This window comes from Emydura macquarii, unplaced genomic scaffold, assembly GCF_026122565.2.
Source record: "Emydura macquarii macquarii isolate MOO-44397 ecotype Brisbane River unplaced genomic scaffold, CSIRO-AGI_Emac_v2 contig_3692, whole genome shotgun sequence".
In the NCBI taxonomy this organism is placed as follows: domain Eukaryota; kingdom Metazoa; phylum Chordata; order Testudines; family Chelidae; genus Emydura; species Emydura macquarii.
In genome coordinates this window covers 11,499,860-11,526,879 of record NW_027133829.1, presented here as the reverse complement: position 1 = coordinate 11,526,879, position 27,020 = coordinate 11,499,860, and the positions used below count along the sequence as shown (strand labels likewise).

Here is a 27,020-nt window from a genome sequence, read left to right as displayed (position 1 = left end):
CTGCCTGCCCTGGAGGGCTGTCCTGCCAGGAGATTGGTCCAGTCAGGGCCAGGAACTGAGGGAGCCATCCTTGGGCATCTGGCAGGACCCAGGATCCGGTATTTTAGCGCCTGAGTTTGAGAATTAGGGGCTTGCAAAAACTGTGTGCAAAAGGCCAGGCGTGATCCTCAGCAGGAAATTGCACGCGCCGGCTGGGCTGGCGGCTGCACGCACATTGCTGCAGGTGCCAGTGCAACTCATGGGAAGGGAGCCTGAGCCCCCAGGGCTCCGGGCATCCTCCGCTAGCTGCTTGCAGAAGTGTGGGGCTGGGAGCGAGGGGGACAGGAGATCTGGAAACCCCCCGGTCCTGCACCACGTCACGTAGCGCTTTCCGCTCTGCCCGCTGGGCGCTCCCTTCCAACCCTGTGATTCTGTGATCCTAAGACTGAGGGGAACCTGATCCGTCTTCAGATCTGTTCAGGGCTGTTACAGAGAGGGTGGGGCTCATTGCTGTCCATGTCCCCCGAAGGTAGGCTACGACACAATGGGCTTAATCTGCAGCAAGAACGATACCGATTAGCTGCTGGGGAAAACTTGCTAACGCTCAGGCTGCTTAAGGGAGGCTGTGGGACCCCCGTCACCAGAGGTTTCAAGAACAGGTTGGACAAACCCCTGTCAGGGATGGCCTGGGTAAACTGAGTCCTGCCTCAGCCTGGGGGGCTGGCCTAGACGACCCCTCGAGGTGCCTTCCAGCCCCCTTTCTATGACACTGACAGACCTCAGCCGGGCATCTGGTCCCTGGATTGCAGGGGCAGGGGAGCCTGCGAGGACCAGCCGCCCCGCGCTGGGAGACGCGCTCCTGCTCGCATTCGAAGGAGCTTGGGATCTCCACGCCGCCGGGACACAGGAGTCAGCTCTCCCGACTCGCGGTTCTCTCCTGCCCGGCTCGCAGCCAGCGGGGCTCAGAGAACGCAGGGCCTGAGCCGCTAGCAGCAGTTACCCCCCGCTGCGTCCCGCTCTAATCCCCCGCCTGGCGCGCGGCCCTGCTCTCAGACACGGCTCAGTCAGGTTAAAGTGTGAAGTCGGGATTAGCCAAGAGCATTAAGCCGGGCTGGGTTTGTCTGCCGGAGCGAGCTCCCCCCTGGGAAGCCAGCTTCTGGAGATGTTGAACAGGTTTCTCTTGGCGTCCCGGGGGCTGGTGCCTGGCGCTGGGACACTGAGCCCGCAGGATCTGCCGCAGAGCCCGAGGGCTGGCGGAGCCGGGCAGCACCCGCCGCTTATCTTGGGGCCAGCTGCCAGGGGACGGGGCATCTTGGGCCAGGGGAAAGCCGTAGGCCATGGCCCAGCTCCGCTCTCAACTGGCCGGCCCTGGGAGCTGCCCGTGTCCACGCAGGGCAAGCCATGCTCTTGTCCCCCTGGGCAATGGAAGGGGGGAGCCTAAATACCTGTGGCTCTGGGCCCACGCAGAGTCAGCAGGAGAGCAGGGACTTGAACTCCGGTTCTGTGACGTTGGTTAGTTAGCGTGTGAGTAGGGCAGCGCCGGGGGTGCCCGTCAGCATCGGAAAGCAGCAGACACAAGCTGGGTGGGATGGACGCATGCGACGTGCTGGGAGGTACTCTGTGGGGGCAGGTTTCTCCGGCAGGGCTAGGCCGTGCGTAGGCACACGAACACCCTGGGGTTCTGATACCCGGAACGCTATCTCGATACCAGGCTTCGAGCAAAGGCCTGGGCCTGGCCTGGGACAGTGCGTGCAGCAAGGTTCTGGCATGGCCTGCTGGGAGGCAGCGAGGATGTTAGTTATCGAAGCCCAGAGGGGAAGGGGATGGGCTTTGGAGAGAAGGAATGGGGGGTGGTGCCCGGAGCAGGGCGGGCAATGGCATTTCCTGTGGACAAATTCCATCTGAAACAAAAAGGGAGGGGATTTTCGTCCAAGATCTGAAAAGTGAAAACCTTCAGAAAGAAAGAAAATTGGCCAAGAAAAAGCAACCAGAAAGAAGCGAAGGTTTCCATTTAAAGGAAAGAAAGCCGTTTTTCCTCCCACAGTTTCAGCCAGCTGCCCGGGGGAGGTGTTTGTGGGCACGAGCTTTGCTAGGATCTGGACGGGTTTGCAGGGCATCTGGGATGGGGCGGCGTATTAAGCTGGCTCATCGTGTCCCGTCGTGCCAGTGCGGCGCTCCCGGCTAGCTGCCGTGACTGTGAAAGCGGCCGATCAATGCCGCAAACAGCTGCTTCGTGTTTCGCGGTTGTTCAGCAGAGGGCAGCTGGCAAGCCAGCGGCGGGAAGGACCGACGCGGCGAAATGAGAGTTCTTGGAAAGCGAAGCGGAAGCACCAGCCGAGCGGGAAAGGAATTGTGCAGTGCAGAAAACGGGCGTCTCCACATGCTGCAGGAACAACCCGAAGGCCTTTGTCTGCTGAAGCGGAGGAGATGAACACGGGGGAGTTTGAGGATCCTGCAGGCAGGGTGTTTTTTATGCTACTGTCATCATCAAAAGGCAGCTCTGGCGGCAATTTCAGGCCCTGCTCTGGGCCTTGCCACCACGCCCTGGTTCAGCTGGTGGGCGGCAGCCGCGTCCGTTTGTCTTTGACGCCCCAGAATGGCAAAGCTCTGTAGCGATTGTGCCATAAAAGTGCTGGGCCAGGGAAGGCTGAGACTGGAGAATTAAGGTGCCGCCGTCTAATGGCGTCGCCTTTGCTGCCGCATTAGAGGATCCGTTTAAAGGGGCTGGCTCCTCCAGACAGACCGGCATGCCCAGCTCCGTGCTGGGGCGCTGCCGTGGAGAAAGAGGCAACGGGAACAGGGCTCCGGGCTGGGACGTGGCTGCTGGAGTCCAGGTTAGTTCCTTCCCTTCTGGCATTTAGCATGGAAGGTCTCTGCTGGTCTCTGCCCACACCCGCGTGTGCGCAGGGGCCGGCGTCACAGGGGCTGGGAAGGACGGAGGGCGTCGCGGCAGGCAGAGCGGGGCAGACGGGGCAGCTGGGCTCAGGATTTTGTCCTTTTTCCACCTCCTGGCCTCCTGCTCAGCGAGCACAGGCTGGTGGGGGGGAGGGGGGTGAAGCCTCTAGTCGGCCGGGGCTGACAAAGGTGAGCTGTACCAGGGGCTAAGGGCAGGTACTCGGGGGGGGGGGGGTAGGACGGGCCTTTGTGTGTCTAAGGGATGGGTGTGCTCAGGAAGGGAGTGCCTGGCTTGGGGAAGCAGTCGAGATCCCAGCTGCTCGTGGGTCTCCCATGCAGGCACTGGCATCCCCCGGGATGGGGGGCGTCACTGCGGAGCCTGGGGGCGCAGGTGGGGGTGGCACGCTGGTCACAGACACACGTCCCCTTCTGACCAGCGTGGGGACTCAGTTTCCCTCAGGACCCTGCTCCACGTGCCAGGGCGGTGGGGTGACGTCCCGGTGACGGGTCCCAGGGTGGGGCGGGCAGTGCACCCTGAGAGGGGCTCCGTCTTCAGTGGGCTGCTGGGAAGGTCTGGGACACATCAGTGGGAGGGAGACACGGGGGTGAGGGGACGTTTTCTATGGGTGAGAGAGAGCACCCCGCCGCGCCCGGCTCCCAGCGACGAGCCCCCCTGTCCCAGCGCTGTTCTTTGGGGGCGAGGGGGAAATGAACCGTACCCGAGTTGGTCCCGGCAGCTCCAGGACAGCCTGTCAGCGCCACCCACTGGGCAGGACCAGAACTGCACGGGGCTGCTGGGAGGCCTTTACAAATCCTACCGGCGCCTTTGGCCCTAGCCACCGAGGGCCAGGCTCTCCCGGGCTCCGATGGGTCCAAAGAGCTTTTTCTCTCACTTCCCTGCCGCTGTGTCCCCGGCGTCCTGGCCTAGCTCCAGGGGAGCACCCCCCATGCGTGTCCCGGAGCGCTGCCCCTGGTCCGGCCCGTGGCTCGCTGGCCATATGCGGGGCAGGACGAACGCCAGGCATCTCTGGAAAAGAGGCGTGGCTGCTCGGGCCCCACATGCCCTGTGGGCTGGTTTTCTTTAACGTGTGCCGTCTGGATCCATTCAGGCCTGCCCTGCCCCGCTCCCAGGCAGCGTTGCACTTCCCCTGGCCGTTCCTGGCTAGCCTTCGTGCTAGCCGTGGTCCCGGGGAAGCCCAGTGGTTGCAGAAGCTTCCCTCGCTCACTCCTCTCATTCCCTGGCAGGCACGTCTGTGCAAACTGGACTTTCCAAGTCCCCGGCTGCGCTGGGCCCGGGCTCAGCTTTCCTCACTGGGCTCCGTCTCCTGACTTACGCCGCCAGCTCGCGCACTCTCCCGTCCCGTAGTGCGCTCGGGATCCTGCTGTCAGCAGCGGGGGGGTCAGTCTGTCTGTATCTGCCTTGCCGATCGGGGGCATCATCGGAGAATGGTAGAGGTGCCCTGAGGACGCTAGCGTTCTGGGGAGAGCAGCACCCTCCGGCTCTTAGCAGATGTAATGCACCCCCTCCCACCATTTATTTTGGGACCCACCGGGGTATGTCCCGCTCACCTGGGAGTGGTTGGGCTGGGAGCGGCTGCTGGGGAGACGGGCCCTTCCTGGCTGCGCCAGGTCTCCTCTGTTTTGGATTTAAAGCACTGTGTGGCAGAGGGGGCACCAGGCCCAGGCCAAAGGGTCAGGACTGCAGGAGGGATGAAGTGACTCCTAGCACCAGGGACTAGACAGTTCCTGAAACCTCCTCTTCATGTCCCAAGGGTGGAGAAGTCTCCGCGTGTGTTGTGGTGGAGAGATCTCTGAAAACAGCCGTGCAGTGTGCGGTGGCGGTCAGAAAAGCTAAGCGCATGTTGGGAACCAGTAGGAAAGAGAGAGATCAGACAGAAGATATAATAATTCCCCTATGTACATCCCTGGTGCGCCCACACCGTGAACACTGCCTGCAGCTCAGGTCACCCCAGCTCAAAAAAGATCCATTGGAATTGGGAAAGGTGCAGAGAAGCGCAACAGAAATGTTGAGGAGATGGAACAGCTTCCACAGGAGGCGAGATTAATGAGGCGGGGACTTTTCAGCTTGGAAAAGAGAGAACTAAGGGGGGTTATGACAGAGGTCTATAAAATCGTGACTGGTTGGAGAAAGTGACTAGGGAAGTGTTATTTAGTCCTTCCCACAACACCAGAACCAGGGGGTCACCCAATGACATTGATAGGCAGCGGGTTTAAAGCAAACAGAAGGCAGTGTTTCTTCACACAGCGTGCAGTCAACCTGTGGAACTCCTTGCCAGGGGATGTTGTGAAGGCCAAAACTGGAACGGGATTCAAAAAAGATTTAGCTAAGATCTGGAAAGACAGGTCCGTCAGTGGCTATTGGCCAGGATGGGCAGGGATGCAACCCTCTCCTCTGAGTGTCCCTAGCCTCTGACAGCCAGAAGCTGGGAATGGGCGACGGGATGGATCACTGGATATTTGCCCTGTTCTCTTCATTCCCTCTGAAGCACCTGGCACTGGCCACTCTCAGAGAAGGCAGGACCCTGGGCTAGACAGACCCTTAGTCTGACCCAGCGCGGCCGCTCTCATGTTGGTATGCATGTGCTGTACGGGGCTGGCGGAGGGCAGCTACAACCCTCTGTTCTCTGTGACCTCGGGCAAGTCTCGGCCCTGCTCTGTGCCTCAGTTTCCTAGGTCGTGGGGTGGCATTTAGAGCAGTGGACTTGCAGCTACGACCCTCGGTTCTACTCTCAGTTCTGCTCTGTGACCTCGGGCAAGTCTTGTCCCTGCTCTGTGCCTCAGTTTCCCTAGGTCAGATGCGGGAGGATTCCGACCACTTGTTCATGGATGACAGGGGCTTGGCTCGATGGCCCAGTGCGGAGGTGTGCTTGTTCCCTTGTCTCCGTGCAATGGGGGACGCTTGTTGCTGCTGTGACTGGCCAGCGCAGGGCAGAGGGGAGGTTGCCATGGATGAATCATGCTCCCTGGGAGGACAGGGTGAAGCAGCTGGCACAGGGCGGAGCACAGAGACCCAGGTCTCTGTGGAGGCTGGAGGAGTATCTGGCATGCTGGACACCAGACGGTGCAGGAGCTCTGCAGTGCCCTACAGTTTGGTCAGTGGTGGAGCGGAAGTGGTACCAGATAGTACACAGCGTAGTGAAGCCAGCCATGGGCAGCCCTCTGCTGCCTTCTGCAGGCCGGGAGGGGCAGTGCATGGTGTGACAGAGCATTGTGTGATGTGATCTGTGACCTAAAGGCTGGTCATTAACCCGGCAGCCAGTCCCAGGTGACCGGCAAAGCGAGGGCTGGAGGGGCCTTGCTGATGCGCTGAGCAGGACCTGACTCGAGTCTGCTTCGAACCCCCGCTGTGCGTGGCGCGCCGGCTAGCTGTGTGGGCGCTGCTTTCCCTTGGCAGCTGCGGGTGGCTAATTACATGGAAGGTGCCATGTAGCAGCGAAGTCATTAAAGACCCGATTCCATGGGTGCCTCTAAATGGCGGGGCCGGCTGCATGGGAATGACTTTCAGAGCCACTAAGTGTAATTACCAATTAATCAGCAGGGACCCGTAATTACTGGGAGTCGCAGAGTCTTTAAGAGCTTGGGGTTCCCCCCCGCAGCGCCTGCTGGGCGTCCTGCTGCTGCTCCCACCCATCACAGAGCGGAGCGGAGACTCCAGCTGTGTCTACACTGGAGACGCTGCACCGCTGGAGCTCTGGGGCTGTGGGAGCGGCTGTGGTTCACCCGTCTCTCTGAGGCCAGGTCTGCATGGAAAAGTGAGGTCGACCCAGCTACAGCTCTGAGGGGTGTGAAAAATCCACCCTCCGAGGGACGGAGTTCCCGCGACCCAGCCCCCGGTGCAGACAGTGCTTGCTCAGCAGAGGAATTCTCCCCTCGACCCGGCTCCCGCCTCGCGGGGAGGTGGGCTGACTGCCACGCCAGGAGGAGCCCCTGGCAGCGTCGGTGGCGTCCTCACGGAGGTGCTGCAGCAGCACAGAGGCTGTAGCAGTGTGGCTGTAGCGTTTGAAGTGTAGACGTAGCCTGCGAGACAGCAGCCAGGGTCGAGTGGAGAATTCTTCCAGCCTGCCCTAGCGCCTGCACCGGGACCTAGCAATAGCAGCATTTCCCAGAGGCAGCGGTGAGCAGACCTGATACCTCCCGGTTCCCCCGAGTGCTGCCTGCCCTGCCCTGCTCTCAGGGAAGGGACGTCGCTTTCAGGGCTTCGCTGATTTCGCTGCCCGTGTTTTCTTTGCCCAGGGACCTGAGCGAGAACCTGATCCAGGCCGTCCCGAGGAAAGCCTTCCGCGGAGCCACCGACCTGAAGAACCTGTGAGTCTCCGCGGCCCGGCCCGGAGTGGGGCGTCCAGCCACTCCTCCGCCTTGTCTCCTTTTCCCCACGTGACGGCCCACGGGCCCCCCGGCTGTGCGCCATCCCAGCGGGGCGGGATCCCTCCTCCCCCGTGGCTGGCGTGTCACTGAACGCTGGGGCGGGCGCAGCGCATGGGGAGTCCAGCGAGGGAAGGCCGGGCCCCGATGAGTGAGGGATTATGGCCCCCACTCCCACCCCAACCTCAGGCTCGTTGCCGTGGAGTTGCTGGGGCGCCCGCCAGCCGGACGGAGCACGTCTCACAGGGCGAGGCGCAGCACGGCGGGCGTGGCCCGTGTCCTGCTGCTCACCACGGATGCAGAGGGCTGGGCACTGCCCCACCCGGTGCCACGCGGCCATTCCCGCCCGTGCCAGGGGGCCGCCCAGTGCAGCCAAACGCCCCAGCACCGGAGCGGCAGCCGTCTGCCCCCCTCGGCCTGGCGTGGGTGACGGCACGTGGGGCAGGGCCAGAACGATCAACCGAGCGTAGGAATGGGGGGGGGCTCAGACTGCAGAGACACCTCTATGGCAGGGTCAGCCCCGGACAGCCCCCCCAGGCTCACAGCCACAATGCACAAGGTCGTCTGTCCCAGGGGCCCCGGCCCTGCCCTCCCACACAGCTCGGCCACTCCTGCAGTGCCGGCTCCCCAGCGCTCTCTCTTCCCCGCTGGGGTGGGGCTTTTCCTGGGCTGGGATAGAGCCCAGTACATTTGGGGCACCCTAAATAGCCTGTGATAATGGTAATGCCCCTCACTCCTGACCCGCAGCCCCCTGCTACCCCAGCCTTTGTGTCGTTCCCCCCCCCAGCTCTGCCGGTGCCCCTCAATCTCGACCTGCACCCCCTGCTACTGCTGTTCCGGGCCCTGACTTGCCTCTGGCCAGGTCAGGGCAGCAGCCCAGCCTGCAGACTGTCCCGGGGCCTGGAGTCTGTAGAGTAACACGGCATCCCGTTTGTTCTGCAGGCAGCTGGACAAGAACCAGATCAGCTGCATTGAGGACGGAGCCTTCCGTGCGCTGCGGGGCCTGGAGGTTCTGTGAGTGGGGCGGGCGCGGGGCTCTCCGCGTGGTCCGGGGGCGCTGCGTAAGGGGCAGGCTGGACTCGGCTGTCTCTGTGGGTGAGGTTGGCTCACCCCTCCCCGGCCTCCAGGTGCCAGCTCCGGGCACGGCCCGGCCCTTCACCTGGCCCGACTGGAGCTGGCCAGCCCCGCCCCGCCACTGAGCGCGTGAGGGCAAGCCTCTCGCAGACACGGGCCGGCCCCGCTGGCAGGGACTCTGGGCAGCTTCGCCCCCGCTCCAGGCGGGCAGGCCGGGGCTTTTCTGCCCCAGCGTCTGCCCCCTCCCCGGGCCCCCCTGCAATCGCCCGAGAGCCAGAACCAGAGACGAGCGGCTCCCCCCAGCTGGGTCTTACCTGTCCGTCCGTCCGTCCCCCCGCTACCCCGGTGCATGGCATGAGTTGGGGTGTGGCTCCGGTTTGCCCAGGAGGGGGATGCCCATTGGGGAGGAGGGGCTGTGGCTGTTCTGTGCTGTCCCGCCCCACACCGGGGTCCTGGGCGCCCTGACCCGTCTGCATCGCCTCTCCCAGGACGCTCAACAACAACAACATCAGCACCGTGCCCGTCTCCAGCTTCAACCACATGCCCAAGCTGCGCACCTTGTGAGTGCAGCCCCAGGGCGGGCGGGCGGCAGGGCGGGGGGAGGGCAGGGCCCAGGGGGCGGGAGGGGCCGGGTGGAGGGCAGGGCCCAGGGGGGAGAGGGACTGGAGGAGGGCAGGGACCAGGAGGGCACATGCTGCTTCCTCCAGCCCAGCGCCTTGCAGACTTTCAGGCTCCCTCTTCGATGCCAGGCTCTCTGGTGCCTCCCCCCGTTTCCCCTCCCCGGATGTCATTGTGCACCCGTGGAGCTGCCGGCCGGGGGCCCTGGCGGGTTGGGGCTGGCAGCCCAGAGAAGGGGGCGTCCCAGAGGACGGGCTGCCGGGGGGTGTCCTGCACGAGGGACCCTGACGCTGAGCCTCTGCCCGTCCCCAGCCGCCTCCATTCCAACCAGCTGTTCTGCGACTGCCACCTGGCCTGGCTGGCGCCGTGGCTGCGCCAGCGCCCGGCCATCGGGCTCTTCACGCAGTGCGCCGGCCCCCCGGCCCTCCGCGGCCTGCCCGTGGCCGAGATCCAGAAGAGCGAGTTCAGCTGCTCAGGTGAGGGAGCTGCTGGGGGAGTCTGCATTGGGGGGGGGTGTCTGGGCTGTCGGGGGGGGCCTGCATTGGAGGGGGTGTCTGGGCTGTCGGGGGGGGCCTGCATTGGAGGGGGTGTCTGGGCTGTCGGGGGGGGCCTGCATTGGAGGGGGTGTCTGGGCTGTCGGGGGGGGCCTGCATTGGAGGGGGTGTCTGGGCTGCCAGGGGGGCAGCACCATGGTAGCCATGTTGGCCGAGGAGAGGGTGGGCTAAGGCCCTGTCCGGTCGCCCACCCCTGCGTCTCCCCGTCCTTTGCCTGGAGCTCCGCTCAGGGGCTCTGCTCTAGTGCAGCGCCCGGCCCAGCTGTGGGGCTCCGCTGCCTGCCCGGGGGCATCGCCAAGAGAGCTAACGGCATACTGGGCTGCATTAGTAGGGGCATTGCCAGCAGATGGAGGGAAGTGATTATTCCCCTCTATTCGGCACTGGTGAGGCTGCATTTGGAGTATTGTGTCCAGTTTTGGCCCCCCCACTACAAAAAGGATGTGGAGAAGTTGGAGAGAGTCCAGGGGAGGACAAGAAAAATGATGAGGGGGCTGGAGCACAAGACTTATGAGGAGAGGCTGAGGGAACTGGGCTTGTTCAGTCTGCAGAAGAGAAGAATGAGGGGGGATTTGATAGCAGCCTTTAACTACCTGAAAGGGGGTTCCAGGGAGGATGGGGCTAGGCTGTTCTCAGTGGTGGCAGGTGACAGAACAAGGAGCAACGGTCTCAAGTTGCAGTGGAGGAGGTCTAGGTTGGACATTAGGAAAACTTTTTCCCTAAGAGGGTGGTGAAGCACTGGAATGGGTTACCTAGGGAGGTGGGGGAATCTCCATCCTTAGAGGTTTTTAAGGCCTGGCTTGACAAAGCCCTGGCTGGGATGGTTTAGTTGGGGTTGGTCCTGCTCTGAGCAGGGGGCTGGACTAGGCACCTCCTGGGGTCCCTGCCAACCCTCATCTTCTGTGAGTCTATGGCTCTCTGAGTGGCAGGGGCTGGCTCAGCGCTGCGGGTGAACTGCCGGGGAGTGGGGCTCACAGCTCAAGGGTCCCCCCATCCACCGTGGCCAGGGCACCTGCCGCTGCAGGGCTGAGCTCAGCCAGAGCCGCGCCGGGCACGGGCAGAGCGGGAACCTTGGCCCTGACAGCCGGGCTGGCTGGAGTCACGGCCAGTGCAGTGCGAGAGCTCCTGCCAGGGCTGCCAGGCACCCCAGCGCTCCCGTGTGTGTGTGTGTGTGTGTTTTGTGCCCGCCCAGGGGGGTGTGTGTGTGTGTGTGTGTGCAGTGTGTGTGTTCCCAGGAAGCCGTGCCAGGCAGCTCAGCAGGGGCTGCCTGTGGCAGAGCAGACAGACTGGCCGCGTCCCTGGGAACAGCCCCTCTTGGGGAGACGCGGGGCCAGCGGGGCTGGGAAAACGCCCCGTGGGCACCTCAGAAGATCCCCTGTCCCGGGGCATTCGCTGCTGGTGTCGCCGTTGGAGCCGGGTTTGCCGTTTGCAGTGGAGACCCCACATCTCTGCCTGAGGTCTCCGGGGGCGAGGCATGAGGTGGGGGGGCGAGGCATGGGGCGGGGGGGTGGGAGCGACGCTCTGGGGAGGGCAGAGCCCCCGCTGCCCCCCCGCCTCCTGCCGAGCCAAAGCTGGGGTCTGGCTGTGCCATGAGCAGGGGCCCGTCCGCATCGCTGGGCGTTTGGGAAGGGCCGGGTGCGCAGCGCCCGGGCAGGGAGCCCTGCATTGGGCAGGGCGCAGGCCAGGCAAAGTCCCCGCGGGAAAAGGGTGGACGCCCAGCGCCATGCGCCCTGCAAGGCTTGGTCCTGCTGGCCCCCGGCTGCCTCTCCGCAGCCTTGTGCCCTTGGGACAAACCACGGGTGGGCGTGCGGGCCTCCCGGCAGTCCGCAGGGCAGAGCCACTCCCCGTCCCCTAGCTCCGGGCCGGCTGGGCCCGCCAGGCGGGGCTGCCCTGCCCTGGCGAACCAGAGAGGGTCTCCGGGTCCGTGAGGTGAGACTGCGGCTGCGTCTCCGCCTGGCCCAGCCACAGACGCACCCTCCAGGTCCTTCCCCCAGCCCCGGCCCCGTCTCACTCGGCCGCTGCTTTGCTTCCCCTGGCAGGACAAACGGACGCCGCCCACGCCCAGATCTGCAGTCTGTCGTCTGGCTCCTGCCCCGCCATGTGCACCTGCAGCAACAGCGTGGTGGACTGCCGTGGCAAGGGACTGACGGCCATCCCCGCCAACCTGCCCGAGACCATGACGGAGATGTGAGTCCGCCACGCACCCCGGAGCCCGCCCCCAGGACGAGCCAAGCCTGCCCCACGGCGTCCCCCAGGACCTGCCCTCCCAGCCCCACGGGGGATGAGGCCTGAGAGCAGCTCTGCGGGGGGCCGAGGGAGCAGACCCGCCCCGTGTCCGCAGGGCGCAGAGCAGCCTGCTCGCCCGTCCCTTGCACCCGGGAGCCGCTCCCGAGAATCAGCTCCTGGCAAAGACACGGACCCGGCTGGCTCCCAATCACAGTCACGGCCGTGCCAGGCATATCGCATCCCACGTATGGTGCCCGGCTGACCGTGGGAGTAGTGGCGTATTGAGGCGGGGTACGGGGGGGCCAGGCGAGCCCGGCTGAGACGGGCCTGGGGGAGACGTGTCCCCCCATCAGGGATTAATGCCGCTCGCCCAGCATTTGCAGCGAAACTCGCCCAGCGCGGCCACAGCCGGGTTTAGCCGGTAGCTGGACACAGCCCAGGAAGGCCGTAGGGTTGCACGGAGAACCGAAGGTTATGGCACGGTCCAGGCTGGGTAGCCCAGAGCCCAGCCAGGCTGTGGTGAACCCCCTTGGTTCAAGCTCTGTCTGTCTGTCTGTCCGACCAACCTCCTTGGTCAGACTCCCGGTGAGATCCCGACTCCTTCCAGCAGCCACCTCTGATCCCCACCTCCCCAGCCCTGCGTTCTCCAGCTGGGGGTGCTGCCCCCGTCCCTGCGGAGAGGTGGGGTCCCTGTCCCCGGGGCGCTGGGTGCGCGGTGCCAGTGGATTTGCCATTGTCTTGTTGGAGTCTCTTGATCTGGGGTCAGCCTTGCCAGGGTTTTTTAGTGCCCCGTCTCTGCCTGGGGTAGCCATGCACAATCGAGGGGAAACCGAGGCACACAGGCTTAATACAAATATTACAGAAAATTCCCACCTCGTCACGTCTCTTCCCCCTTTGAGCTGGAACTGAGAGTTCCCGTTACCCAGCGAGCCGGGGAGGTCGCACCACCAACGTTATCCACAGATGTTGCAGCATCTCCGGCAGCTGCCTGCGAGGTTCCCACTGCCCAGCAGCTGTTCAGTCCATGCCCAGCTCGGAGCAGGGTCACATCATCCCTCAGGGCTGCTCTGCTGGATGAGTGGTGTGACCCGTCCGTGCCCAGGGTAGCCACCTGAGAATGTCAAGGTCAGGGCAGGCTGCAAAGGGAGAGCAGATTCTCCCCGCGCTGGTGGGTGACACTGAAGCCCGGCTTCCCAACCAGCCACGAACTGCTTCTGATTCCCCCCACACAGGTTATCAAGAAGCCAGTCCACAAATGCCCACAGCCCCCTTTACTGCATTCCAGTTCCTGGCTCCCAAATCAGCACCAGGTCCAGTAAAGAGACCAGTTACTAGAACTCTCTGCTCTTTACTACAAAGGTTCCCTCTAGCACTCCTCTGCCACACTTCCCTGCAGGGAACCCGCCGGTGCTGCCCCAGGGCGTCCCTCACAGTCACACGCACACGTGCACATTCACACACGTGTGCACATGCACTGGCACATGTGCACACACGTGTGTGGGGGCACACGCACGCTGTCTCCCCCGCGCACACAGACTGTTCTGGCCCATCTCAGCCCGGGGGTGCTGGCAGCAGTGGACTGGAAGAGGTGGGGCAGGGGCAGATGGGAACTCCCCCTCCCCCCCAGCCAGTGCCCCACTGTGCGCCCCACAGCAGCCCTGCTGGGAGAGGTGGGGCTGGAGCGGGTTTGTTATCTCGTTGCCTTTCTCCTCGCAGACGCCTGGAGCTGAACGGGATCAAATCCGTCCCGCCCGGGGCCTTCTCGCCCTACAAGAAGCTGCGGCGGATGTAAGTGCCCGGCCGGCGTGCGCTGGCTCCCCCGAGTGTGCCCCTGGGCGTGCCCGGTGCTGCCCTCCACGCGCTCTGCTCCGGCTCCCCTCGCCTGCTGGCGGCTCCGGTCACGGGCGCGCCACCTCCCCGGGCAGCCTGCGTCCCCCCAGCTCGTGCCCGCAGGAGCCCCCCACTGCAGCTGGCATGGCAGAGACCCCTGCACTCCCGGGCTCACAGCAGCGGGTGCCAGGGGACCTGCCCAGCCCTTGTTCCCCTCCCTGCCCGGCAGGGGTGCGGCTGGGCAAAGGCTGGCCCCTCCGGATGCTGGGGACATAGTCACTAGCTGCCAGTGGGATCCTGGCAGTTCCGGGGGAAATGCTCCCTGTGTCCCCCCAGATACACCCCCCGTCCCCCTCCCAGGCGGACGCTGGGCAGGGAATAACAGCGCTGGGCTTTCCCCTTGTGTCACAGAGACCTGAGCAACAACCAGATCACGGAGATCGCTCCCGATGCCTTCCAGGGGCTGCGCTCGCTGAACTCACTGTGAGTCCCCCCGGGGCCTCCCCAGCCTAAGGGCTGTGCCGCTTCCAGCCCCGGGACCGGGACCGTGCTGCAGGGAAACCTCCCGCCCGCATCACTGACTGTCACCCGTCTCCATGGAGCCCGTCTCCGTAACTCCAACGCCTCTCACTCCCGACCCGCAGCCCCTGCCGTCCCAGCCCTGGGCGCCCCCACTGCTCCGCCAACGCCCCTCACTCCCACCCTGCAGCCCCTTCCATCCCAGCCCTGGGCCCCACCCCCCAGCCCTGCCACGGCCCCCCTGCAAGTTTGGCCCTTGGCCTCTCTTGGGTGGGGATGAACAACCCCGTTGAATCGTGCGACTGGGCTGAGGCCGCCAAGCTGATCTCACCTGTGAGGTGGGTCTGATTTGAAGCCAGGTTTCCAGAGGGAAAAGCCCTGGGTGGGCCCCTGACTTGGAGGTCCCAGCAGTGTGGATGGCCCATGCTGTGGGGTCGGGATGGGTAACGTTGGCAGGTGTGGGGCAGACGTGGGGCGATCCAGGGCTCGTGGCTGGACCCCCCTCCGCTGGGCCGGGAGGCTCCGACCGAGGCCCGTGGGTGCTGCGTGCGAAGGACGGGCACTCTCTTTTCCAGCGTGCTGTACGGGAACAAGATCACGGACCTGCCCAAGGGCGTCTTCGGGGGACTCCACGCGCTGCAGCTTCTGTAAGGACGCGTCGGCTCGTCCGGGCGTGTCCCAGGGGCCGGCCCAGGCTCTGCTGTCGTGAGCCCGGAGCGGGGCCGGCCCGTGTCACTGGCTGATGTGTCCCTGCCCCCTCAGGCTCCTCAATGCCAACAAGATCAACTGCGTCCGGGCAGACGCCTTCGTGGACCTGCAGAGCCTCTCGCTGCTTTCGCTCTATGACAACAAGCTGCAGGGCCTGGCCAAAGGCACCTTTGCCCCCCTGCGAGCCGTCCAGACCCTGTAAGTGCCAGGGGCCAGGGCCAGCCCCGGGCGGCAGCGGGAGGGGGTGAATTCCTGCCCCACCCTGTGTGGGCTACGTGGGGCAGAGCCCTGGGCAGGCTCCGGTTCGGGAGGTGCAGCCCGGGGGCCAGGCAGAGGGGCCTTCATGCCCTCCGGATCCCGGGCTCCCCGGGAGCGAGGGGAATAAAAGGAAACCCCGGGAGTGAGGTGGAGCAACCCCGGGTGGCAGCTGAGCTCCCGTACTCCAGGCCGCCGTGGCGCACGTCCTGGCCTGTAAAGCCCAGCATCCTCACCCCCTCTCTGTGCCCCCCGCGCCAGGCACCTGGCCCAGAACCCCTTCATCTGCGACTGCAACCTGCGGTGGCTGGCGGATTTCCTGCGCGCCAACCCCATCGAGACCAGCGGGGCCCGCTGCGCCAGCCCGCGCCGCCTGGCCAACAAGCGCATCGGCCACGTCAAGAGCAAGAAGTTCCGCTGCTCGGGTGAGGCTGGCCGCGGACCCGGGGCCACCGGCGAGAGCTAGCCGGCCAGTAGCCCCCGGACAGCTTCCACCAGCCCCCGCGTCACCGGGAGCCCTTTGTCTAGCACGTGAGACAGCCCAGCCTACCCGGGAGGGGCCCAGGCCGGGGCTGGCTCAGCAGCGGCTGTGACGGTGACCGGCCCATTCGGCTCCGTCCTGCCTTTCCCGTGCTCTGCCCAGGGGCTCCCCCGTCTGCTGTGGGACCTGGGGGGTGGGAGCAGTTCGCCGGGGTGCTGCTGTTAGAGCCGGGGGGGGTGGAGCTGTGGGTCCCTCCCACGAGCTCAGCCCTAGCCGGGTGGGGAGCGAGGGGCCCTTGTCCCCACGTGCAGAGCAGGCACAGGGGCGATCCGGGCGCCGGAGTTACCGGCGAGATGTCTCCGCGCAGCCAAAGGGAGCAGGGAAGCGGGTTCCCTGTAACCCAGGCCCCTTCCCTGGGATCCAGAGCGGCCTCCCACAGGGCAGCTGCCACCGCTCCTGCCGGCTGGGGGCTGGCCCCGGGCGATTGCTGTTGCAGCAGTACCCAGGGGCCTTGACTGCGCTCCGGGTGCCGGGCGCTGCAGAGACCAAGCCAGGCCCTGTCCTGACGAGCTCACAGTTTGCATAGACAGGCAATGAGGGGAGGGGAAACTGAGGCACAGAGCTGGAGGGACTTGCCCAAGATCACCCGGTCAGTCAGTGGCAGTCGGGATTCGAACCCTCTGCCCAGCCGCCCGCCCCTCCCACGCGGGCTCTGCTGTGCTGGCTCTGGCCTGCCCAGTTCACGTGTTCGTGCGTTTCTCTCTGCAGCCAAAGAGCAGTACTTTATCCCAGGTAAGAGACGAGCAGATCCCTGTGTGCGGGGCTGGGCCGGGGCCGGGCGGGGGTACGGGGCTGGACAGTGCCCGTGTCCGCACAGGGGGTGCTGGGGATCTGGCGCTTGGGCGGATTGAGGTTTGCCCGCTGGGTACCGTGGGTCCGAGTCACCAGGCACCTTGGCACACAGAGGACTCCCGTGCCACGGCTCTCCGGCCTGGCCCAGACATTCCCTTCGGGAACCTGGCGCTGGTCCTGTCCCCCCGAGCAGCCTCAGATGGCTCGCGTTGGAGTCCGGCCCCAGGGGAAGCCGTTTGCTGAGCAGTACCAGGCCCCTCACCCAGCCTGGCCCCGCGCCCCACGCAGCCCCGATGGCAAAGCCAGCCCGGCGCCCGGCTCTGTGCAGTGAGGAGTAACTCCCGTGCAGCCAGCACCCCCCAGAGGCGCAGCCCGGGAATCCTGCCTGCGCCCAGGAGCCGGCTGTGTCAGGCCCCATTTGTCTGTTGCTCAGGGTGCGAGGAATCTCCTCAGCCGCTGGGCACCGGCCAGAGGGGCGACTCCCTGGCCCCAGCCCCGGCGTGGTCCCAGCCTGTCTCCCTGTGACACGGGGCGGTGGGGGAGTGCAGCTCAGAGCCTGGTGCCCGGGCCCAGCCGGGGCCGCCCCTCCCCGCAGGCTGGTAGCTGGCGTTCTGCCCCTCCGGGCGTTGCTCTCTCGTGGCAGGCACGGAGGATTACCAGCTGAACAGCGAGTGCAACAGCGACGTGGGCTGCCCCCCGAAGTGCCGCTGCGAGGCCAACGTGGTGGAATGCTCCAACCTGAAACTCACCAAGCTGCCCGAGCGCATCCCCCAGGCCACGGCAGAGCTGTAAGGGCCCCCCCGTGCTCGCGGTGCATCCTGCCCCCCAGCCGGCCGGCCGCCTGTCTCAGACGCACACACACGCCTGGCCTGAGCCGGAAACGCTCAGACCTCTGAGGACGTCCCCACGCCTGGGTTCAGTGTGCTGCACGTGTTCCCACGGTCATGCTTGTGCAGGGGGTGTCTGGGAGGTTGGGGGCTTGCTTTATTCCTCCCCGGGGGGCCCAGCACTGCCTGGGGTCTCACAGTTATCTTCTTCGTTCTTCTCTTCCCCGGCACCACGCCCAGGCGCCTGAACAACAACGAAATCTCGGTCCTGGAGGCCACGGGGATCTTCAAAAAACTCCCACACCTGAAAAAAATGTGAGTAGGAAACCAGAGAGTCCTCGCCGCCCCTGTGAAGACGTGTGACATGCTCTGTGCAGGACAGGAGGGGCACGGGGCACAGCCAGTGGCATCAAAAGGCAGATGATGCATCGTTAACCTGTGGAACTCACTGCCACAAGATGTCATTGAGGCCATGAGCTGAGCAGGATTCAGAACAGGAGTGGTCATCTCTGTGGATAATGAGAACAGCCAGAGTTACATTAAACCTCCCACTCCAGGCGCAAGCCAGCCACTCATGCAGGGGTCAGGAGGAAACCTCCCCCGGGGCGGGTAATTCCATTAATGGACCCTGGGGGTGCCTGGCACCGTCTCTGCAGCAGCCAGGCTGATCCCTGCGGGAGAGGGCAGATGGGGCTGGATGACGCCCCCAGCCATTCCGTGTTCCCACGCCATTTAGGACAGAGGACACCCCCCTGGGACAGAGAGGCGGCCCCTAATGGGTGGAGCCCCCCCAGGGCAGCGAGGTGGCTCTCTCAGGGATGCTCCACAGACACCCCCAGGGCTCAGGCCCCCTCGCGGGACCTGCGTTGGGCTGGATGCGGCCCCCTCCCGGATGCAGGGCCCAGCCTGCCGCTCCCTTTCTTCCCCAGCAACCTGAGCAACAACAAGGTGACGGAGATCGAGGACGGGGCCTTCGAGGGGGCTGCGTCCGTCAGCGAGCTGCACCTGACGGTCAATCAGCTGGAGTCCGTGCGCAGCGGCATGTTCCGGGGCCTGGCGGGGCTCAGGACCCTGTGAGTGGGGACCGGGCCCCCCCCCGGCGGCTGGGGCGGGGGCTGCTGACTGATTTCACCGGCACCGCCTGCTCCGTGGAACGGGCCCCGGCAGCTCCCCTGGCAGGTGCTGCCCTGGACGGCTCAGCCGCACACGGGCAGCGTGATGCTCCCGGCTCTGGCACGGGCCTGGGCAGCGTTTGCCGCAGGGCCAGGCCATGAGCTCATGGCTGCTTCCCCATGAGTCCCCGCGCCTCCGGGGCTGCTCCGGGGGTCCGTGCACGCAGCGCCCCGAGCGCAGGGCCAGATCTCGCAGCAGTCACGGTGCCCGGCAGAGCTGGGCAGTGGGCGGGGGAGCCGGGCCGGGGGGCGGCTGGCATTAACCCTCGGCCCGTGACACTGTGTCTCCCGCCCTCCCTCCCTCCCAGGATGCTGAGAAACAACCGCATCAGCTGCATCCACAACGACAGCTTCACGGGGCTGCGCAGCGTGCGCCTGCTCTCGCTGTACGACAACCAGATCAGCACCATCGCCCCCGGCGCCTTCGACACCCTGCACTCGCTCTCCACCCTGTAAGTGCGGTGCCGGGGGCTGCCCAGCTGCTCCCCACACACCCGGCGGGGCTCAGGCAGGGCCAGGAGCTCGCCACCTCCGGCTAACCCCTCCTGGGAACCCTTCCCTCCCCCGGCCCGTCTGCGGGTCCAGCCCCGCTGGCTCTGGGCCCTGGGGTGGGCGAGCACGTGGCGTGGGAGCTGCGAGTTCTGGGGAGCCTGGGATGCCTGGCTCTGCTGCCGCCACGCCAGCCCTGCGCTCCTGCTTTGCTCCACAGGAACCTCCTGGGCAACCCCTTCAGCTGTAACTGCCGGCTGGCCTGGCTGGGCGACTGGCTGCGGAGGAGGAAGATCGTGACGGGGAACCCGCGTTGCCAGAGCCCCGACTTCCTGCGGCAGATCCCGCTCCAGGACGTGGCCGTCCCCGACTTCAGGTGTGAGGAAGGTAACTCGCAGGTGCCACGTGGCCGAGCGGAGGTGACCCTGCGGCCGGGTCTCCCAGCGGGTGCTTCTCCCCGGCGGGATCCTAGTGCTGCCTTCGGGCCGCTCCCAGCTGCTTTCAGACGTGGTGCGTGACTGAGCGGGAGCCGGCACCAGGACGCTAAGCGGGGCCCAGCCTGCGATCCAATGGGCAGGGTGGTGGCGGGCGCATGCATACGCGCCTGGACTGGGTTAACTCAGGATGGGGAGTTAAACCCGTACCGGGGCAGTGTGGACAAAGTTACTCTGATTTAAACTAGCCTTGGTTTGGTTTAGATGAAGGCTACATCTCCGCTATGGGGACGAGAGACGCATAGCCAGGGCACACAGCTATGCCAGCAGAGCCCTGTAGTGTAGATGCAGTGTACAGCGATGGAAGGGGCTTTTCCCTGGCGTCGGAACACCAGCTCCCAGAGGTGGAAGCCAGGTCGTCAGAAGCCTTGTTCCATCCGTCGCGCAGCATCGGCACCAGGGGCTCGGTCCATAGCCATGGTGCTCGGGGTGGATTTTTCACACCCCTGAGCTCCGTATCTCTGTCCGCCTCGGTGTAAGGTGTTGGCCAGGCCTTCGTACATGAAGCTGAACCGATATGCAAGGATTAAACCAATGCAAGTGTGTCCACACATGAAGCTGCACCAGTTCAACTCAATCGGTTTAGCCCCAAGCTCTGACGAACAGGTTTACACCACACTGAACCGTGCATGTCCACACGGGGATGTGCATCACTTGAACTGAATCACTTCAGTTGAACAGGTGCAAGTTCGTGTGTAGACAAGGGCTGAGGGCGGGCGTCCCTGCCGCACTGTGGCTGGTCTGCACCGTGCCGGAGTCGGGGCCAGGAAGCAGCCGGAGATGAACTGGCCCCACAGCCCCAATAATTCTGTACCCGAGGTGCTGGGGTTGGAGCTGGGGAATTCGTGAACACTGAAAAATCGCCCCGTTTTTATAATGCCAGCATTCTGAACCAACTGGAAAAACGACACCATGAAATTGAAATTTGTCCTGATTTTTTTCTCCCAAATTTCAAAATTGCAAAGATGCTGCCAGTAAATATCCGAAACTTCCCCGGGGATGCAGGCACATTATCAGCCTGGCAACGCCTTGCCCGCCAGGGAATCGCAGCGCGGGGGACACCCGGGGAGCAGCAGGGGTTCCTTACAAGCAATAAGTTTGGGATTTTTTTCACAAGAAACCAGCTTCCTTCCTCCTGAAAAGCTAGCCTGCAAGTCTGCTCTCCCCGGCGTCGCTGGCTGGCATTGAGCCCGTCTCCTCTGCCTGCGCTCCCCACCAGGGTTACAGCTCAGCCCCGGTGCATTATGGTGCCGCCACCCCGGGCACAGGGGTGGAGAGTTTGCAGGAGCATTTCCAGCTCTTGGCGACCCGCTGGTTTAACTCGCGCATGCAGAGGGAATACCTCTGTCTGCAGCGGGCAGCAGCTCTGAGCCGCTGCGTTACGCCTGGTGTGGACGCAGGGGCCTGGTGCGCTGCCCCGAGAAGGGCCGAGAAAGCTACTCCTTTAGTTGCCATCCAGCTGGCTGCAGCATAGGGAGACTGTCGGGAGAGGGACAAAGAGAGCCCAGGACATCCTCCTGTCTCTCCTCCGTGGCGTGCTGGCCGGGGGCACCTCTGTACCTGTGCGATCAAAGCAAACTGGCACTGAGCTCATCCAGGCCAGGCTAGCGCATCCAGACCTCCGGGAAGCTTGTCCAGAGATCGGGGGGAGGGGCTCACACCCAGATCTCCCCAGCCGGGCTCCTGATCGAATTCACACGGCACGTTACACGGAGCAGTAACTGACCGACCGGGAATTGTCCGCGCGTGGGCGTGTGACCGGTTCTTGGCCCTGCTCTGGTTAACATCGGTATCAGTCAGCTGGGAGATGCTGGGCATCCTCCCGGGTAGTCTGCAGCTGACACAGAGCCTGGGGGAGCAGGGAATAGAGAAGAGGCCAGGTGTCTGGTACTGAGCAAGCTGGATCTCTTGGTAAACTGGGCCAAGCAGGCTTAGTTCGGCTCAATGGGGATGTGTTCCTCTAGGAGCAGAGTGTGGCCGTGCGGCTGATGGCTGGGGGTGGCTCTGTCCTGGGAGGCAGTGGTGCTGGGAAGGGTTTGAGGGTCATGGTGGAGAATCAGCTGAACACGAGCTCCCAGTGTGACGCTGGGGCCCAAGGAGCTAGTGTGATCCTGGGATGCATCCACGAGGGTAGAGAGGTTGTTGTGCCTCTGTCTTTGGCCCGGGTGCGACCGCTGCCGGAGAGCTGTCGCCAGTTCTGGTGCCCACAGTCCAAGGAGGGTGTTGATGGCTTGGGACGGGGTCCAAGGGAAGCCAGGAGAACAGTGCAGGAGTTAGAAAACCCGCCCCGTAGTGACGGACTCCAGGCGCTCCATCGAGTTAGCGTGACAGAGAAGGACGAGGCGTGACTTGATTACGGTCTGTCGGTGTCTGTGGGGGAGCAGATACTGAGCACGGGGCTCGGCTGCCTGGCACAGAAAGGTCTGACAGGGTCCAGTGGCTGCACACGTTCAGACTGGGAATCAGGCGTCCGTCCGTCCGTCCGTGACAGGGACTGGAACCAGTTACCAAGGGCTGTGGTGGGTCCCCCGTCACTGGCCGTAGACTCGTAGAACTGGAAGGGACCTTACGAGGCCTGCACGCGTGGCAGGGCCGTTTTTAGCTCGGGGGCAGAGGATTGTCTGAGATCTGCTCTGGGGGTTATTGTGGGGCAGGACCCCAGCCTGTCTGCGCAGGGGGTCAGCCCAGATGATCCCAGCGATGATCCCTTCTGGCCTGGGCGTCTGGGAATCTCTGGCTGTAGGAAGCGGTGAGAGCCCGGAGCTGGATTGTCCCATTACTTGCCGTGGTCATTTTCCGCCCACCTTTTGCAGGCCAGGAGGAGACAGGCTGCGTCCCGCGGCCCCAGTGCCCTCAGGAGTGCACCTGCCTGGACACGGTCGTGCGCTGCAGCAACAAACACCTGCTGGCCCTGCCCAAGGGGATCCCGAAGAACGTCACTGAGCTGTGAGTAGCCCGGGCTGTGTCCTCCCCGATTCCTCTCCTGCGTAACCTGGCCCTGCCCTTCGCCCCGCAGGGCGCTGTTCACTCCCCCCCCCCCCCCCGCCCCTCGCTCTGCCCGGGACTCTGGGGCAGGGCCGTCTCTCACTGTGCGTTGGTCCAGCGCCTGCCGCACTGGGCACGGAACTCGACCGGGGCCCGTCCGTGCTGCATAGTGACGCTGGGCTTTGCGCCGCTTGTGCCAGGCCCCCTGCGCCCGTCTGCACCACAGTGTGAAGGGCCGCCCGGCCCCGGGTCCATGGCAAAGCTGCCAGCGATGGCAGTGGTGCAGGACTGGGCCTGAAAACCTGCACCCCACTGACCAGCCGTAGAAAACTCCCGTCTAGACGGGGCCTGGCCGGTCGTGGTCGAGGGAGCCATGGGAATGGAATCCAGCGTCCAAGGAAGGCAGATTGCAGCATGTCCTGGCGTCTGTCTGTCCTTCTGGCTGTGGCGGGGGGTTGTTTGGTCCCAGGTGCCAGGGCAGAGAGGCAGGGACGGAGGCTGTCTCTGGGCAGGGGGGCTGCCGTGGATAAGCTGTCTCAGTAAGGGCCAGACGGGAACGAAGGAGCCAGGGATGGATCCCGGCGGCAGGGCCACACTCTGCTCTCGTTTATCCCTGCGTGTGTGACCTGGGCCAACTCCCCTGGGGGCCTCGGTTACCGCAGTCTGCAAAGAGGAGGATCAGGCCCCAGACGTTGCCCCCCGAGTGACACGGGCTCCAGGGAGCCGTAACCTCTGGGGTGAGGCATGGGGCCAGCTCCCCCAGGGGTGCCGGGTGGACGAGGCCATTGTGAGCAGGAGGCTCAAGGGACTGGCGTGCAGGGGTGTCTTCACAGCTTCTGAATTCCAGCCCTTCTGCAGCCTGGAAAGCCGTTTGCAGATGGCGGCAGGGGCAGCTGTGGCTTCTGACCACGCACGGCCCCAGCTCTGCAGCCCTTGCTTAGCCAGTCACCAGTAACACATGGAGCGTGACGCCAGCCGCCGCGCTCTGCCGAGCCCCCTTGCTGGCCCCTTTCCCCATCCCTCCCGCCTTAATGAGCTGCGTTGGCAGCCCCTGTCACGAGCCACAGGAGCCCTGGGGTGTGGCTAGGCCGTGCAGCGCCGGGAAGGCCCGAGGGGGGCACAGACCCGCCCAGGGACGCCGGCTCCCCTCGGCGGGGGGGGCGGGCTGCCAGCAGGGAGCAGCGTGTTCTGGATTGACAGCCCTGGGGAGACAGGAGCCCTGGGCGGAGAAGGACCCTGCTCCCCTCGAAGGAGATGCTTCCCTGGTGTGGGGCCTGGGGGGGTCCCTCTGTGCGAGGACGGACCCCAGGGAGGAATTGGGCACACGCGAGCCCTGCCATCTTACGGCCTGTGTACCAGCCGCCTGAGCCTCATCCGTGATCAGTGACAGGCCTTTGTTCTCTTGTAGTTACCTCGATGGGAATCAGTTCACGCTGGTCCCTGCACAGCTGTCCACCTTCAGATACCTGCAGCTGGTGTAAGTATCCTGGCCCGGGCAGCGTCGCCCCCACACTCCAGCCCCTGGTGGAAGGGATAACATGGGCTGGGCTGACTCAGACTGTGGAGCCCCTGGGCGGGTGGGGAGAGTGAGCTGAGCGGGGTCTAGACGCTTGCTGGAGGCCATGCAGGCAGGAAGCTGGGACAAAGCTGGGATCGGCCTCGGGGGTCCCGCCTCCGGCCCTGCTGCGTCTCCCACTCCAGGGCGCTGGCGTGTGCGGCAGGTTTTACAGCTGCTCTCTGACAGCGGGACGGTGAGGCGCAGGCTCTGGTGGGGCGTGTGCTCTAGCAGGCATGGGTTCTCCTGCGCATTGTCCCCCCACGTCTCCCTGTCCCGTCCTGTCTTTTCCCCGCCCTGGTTCCTCGGCCCAGTCCCATTCTCCAGTCCCAGTTTCCCCTGCACGCCTGGGAAGGGAAGGGAGATTACAGATGTTAGAAATGGGGCGTGGGGGGCGCAGAGAAATTCATGTCAGAAGTTTCCACTCGTTTGGGGTGCCCAGTTTGAGGTGCCTGGCACCGGGCTCTGCAGAGCATTTCTATGGTCCAGCCCAGCCCCCGCTGACTGCAGCTGCAGCTGTGAGCGCTCAGCACTTCTGCAGAGCAGGCCCTGGGTTTCAAGTTTAGCACCCAGAGAACGAGGAAAACGCAGTTAGAGGCCACTGTGACCAGTCTGGTTTGAGTGACTTGCCCAGCGTCTCACAGGAACTCAGTGGCAGAGGCACGGATAGACTCCGGTTCCCCAGGGCAGCATTCGACTGCCTTAGCCATGAGTTTAAGTCCTTCCTTTTCCTGCAGCCCCCTCCGCATTCACTGCACGCCTTCCAGCTTCTGCAACAAATGTGGCTGTGGGCCTGCAGACGGCAGCCGCCGTCACTGCATGGCCCTGGCTCACCCCCAGCGCGGGTCCACCCTATGCACTGCACGAGGCAGGGGCCTGTGGAAAACCAGGGTGTGAGCGTGGCATTGCAGACAATGCCGTGATGTAAATGCACAGATGTGACGGAGCCCCCAGGAACCGAGCCCTGCAGCCCCTCGGGCGCAGCCAGTCAAGACTCTAGTGCTTCGGAGTCTGCCCCACTCGGGTCCTCACGCACCCGTGCCGCCGCCTCCTGACTGGCCCTGCAACGTTCAGCACCCCTGCTCCGCCTGGAACTCCCCCTGTGGGGCCCCCTGGCCGGGATGCTGGGGAGCTCTTCCATGCCCCCAAAGGAGCCAGGCACCCGCCTGGCAGCCAGAAGCGATTCCCAGCCAGAGTCAGTGGGAGTCAGAGGGTTTATGAGCTCTCAGGGTCACAGCACAGAGACTTTGTTAGCAGCTGAACTAGGAGTTACAGCAGCGACCGCCCAGGAGCCCCAAAGCCCCATCCTCGGGCTCTGCTCCTGGACCAACTCCCCACAGGCACTGTCTCTGCCTTCCAGGCAGCCCATCACCCCCGCCCAGAGCTGTCCCCTGGCCCCTCCAAGTCCTTTGGCTCCTTCCCGGGCAAGGTGGCCACTGCTCCTGGTCTCCACCTGCCCCAGCCTGTTGCAATTGGTTGACCCAGGGCTGAGGGTCCAGGCTAGGACTGTGGACGTGTGGCTGGGGGGGCCCATCCGCCCTCTCGTGGTCTCTGAAACGATCACACACCGGGGTCCCATCACCAAAATACATGAGTAACATATGGGGAAACTGAGGCACACACACAGCACTCAGAGAAACCCCAAGAATATCCCCACTTTGTCACAGGCAGCCTTACTTCTGGTATTTCCTAGCTTCTGAGTGCTTGACTTTACGAGCTTGGTGTTCCTTTACTGGAGTTTTTGGTGTGTAATTCCCTAGGTTTTTAAACAAGTGAACTGGAAAAACAGAAATTCCATCATGTGGCATCATATTGACACGCCCATGGGTCATCAGCCGAGTTGGGACCTTTAGCTCTGTGGTTTTCACCCTTTTCTCATTGACAGACCCCTAACAAATTTCGAATGGAAGTGCGGCCCCCTTTGGAAATCTTAGCCAGAGTCTCGGGACTCCCAGGGGCCTGCAGACCAAGATTGAGACCCACTGCTTTAGATACACCACACTGTCCTGCCCCTGGAGAGTGACTGATAGCAATAGTAGGTTGTCTTCCTCTGTGTGGGCCAGCCACTAGCAGGAGACGAGGCAGACCTTTTCCAGTGGATTTTACACTTCGTTGCTGGCAGCAGACGCATGGTGCGGTGCAGGAATCGGCTGCGTTCCAGGTTCTGTAAAGGGGTGGGTGTGCTCTGGGGGTTACAGAACTGCTTGGCCCCTCCGGCTTGTCCTTGCCCCAGGCCCAGCTCCTCACCCCTCTGCATTCGAGTCTGGCTGTTTCTTCCTTCTCCTCCTTGCTGCCCTGTGCTCTCAGTTCCTGGCCCCGGAGTCCCGCTTCTTCCCTGCAGCCTTGGGATAGAGCCGGCTGAGCGGCTCGGTGGGGACGCTGCCTGGGCAGTCCGGTCACGTCGCAGCTGGACCCGGAGTGGATGGCAGCCTCACAATCCCCTCTGGGCGGACGCTCGTATTTCAGCGTCTCCAGCCCGGGTCACAGGTGCCGGAAGCTGCAGCTCTTACGCCAGATCCGTTCGGCCTTTTGCACTGACGTAACTAACCCGGGGTAAACGGGGCATGCAGCTAAGCCCGTGGGAAGGGCCCGGCCATTCGCTCAGACGCAGCCTCTGCTCTGGCGGCTCGAGGCCCAGCCTAGGAGGCCCGGTCCGTTTCAAAAAGGTTGTTGTAGGGACTCTGCTGGCAGGGGGTGAGCCGGTCTCTGTCAGCGCCCCCCACTTACAGCAGTGGCGTACCGAGAGGAAAGGGCGGGGGTCCAGGCCTCGGGGCGCCGGCCTGTGGGGGGGTGCTGGGCCAGCCCTTCACAACGTGCAGGGGACGGGGGGCGCAGGAGGCTCTGGGGGGGGCGCAGAGCCTCCTGCACCCTCCGCCCTTCATGAAGGGCTGGCCCAAAGCGCACTGACCCACTCTCCAGCCCTGCAGCCGGGCGTCGGCTTGGGTGGAGCAGCCTCCCCACCCCCTGGCCTGGGGGGCCTTCATGACGGAAGGAGCAGAAGCGGGAACAGCCACCCCTCATCCTCCTGCACCCCCCACTCTCCGCCTGTCGTGAAGGGCCGACCCAGCACTCTGCCCCCCAGGGCCGGGGGGTGAGGTTGCCCCATCTGAGCCAGCACCGGGCTGCA

The 27,020-nt window shown here is 64.4% G+C and overlaps 1 protein-coding gene across 1 annotated transcript in view; it reads left to right on the top strand.

The window, feature by feature from the left end:
- Positions 1-27,020, top strand: part of SLIT1 (slit guidance ligand 1) — a 120,942-nt gene that overhangs the window by 70,577 nt on the left and 23,345 nt on the right. The window contains exons 5-22 of the mRNA XM_067537262.1: positions 7,129-7,200; positions 8,200-8,271; positions 8,820-8,891; positions 9,262-9,425; positions 11,540-11,687; positions 13,443-13,514; positions 13,968-14,039; positions 14,651-14,722; positions 14,838-14,981; positions 15,300-15,463; positions 16,288-16,311; positions 17,015-17,159; positions 17,439-17,513; positions 18,128-18,271; positions 18,679-18,822; positions 19,080-19,246; positions 22,167-22,299; positions 23,747-23,815. Of these exons, the coding sequence (XP_067393363.1) occupies positions 7,129-7,200; positions 8,200-8,271; positions 8,820-8,891; positions 9,262-9,425; positions 11,540-11,687; positions 13,443-13,514; positions 13,968-14,039; positions 14,651-14,722; positions 14,838-14,981; positions 15,300-15,463; positions 16,288-16,311; positions 17,015-17,159; positions 17,439-17,513; positions 18,128-18,271; positions 18,679-18,822; positions 19,080-19,246; positions 22,167-22,299; positions 23,747-23,815 (1,953 nt within the window). The remainder of the gene's footprint in view (positions 1-7,128; positions 7,201-8,199; positions 8,272-8,819; positions 8,892-9,261; positions 9,426-11,539; positions 11,688-13,442; positions 13,515-13,967; positions 14,040-14,650; positions 14,723-14,837; positions 14,982-15,299; positions 15,464-16,287; positions 16,312-17,014; positions 17,160-17,438; positions 17,514-18,127; positions 18,272-18,678; positions 18,823-19,079; positions 19,247-22,166; positions 22,300-23,746; positions 23,816-27,020) is intronic.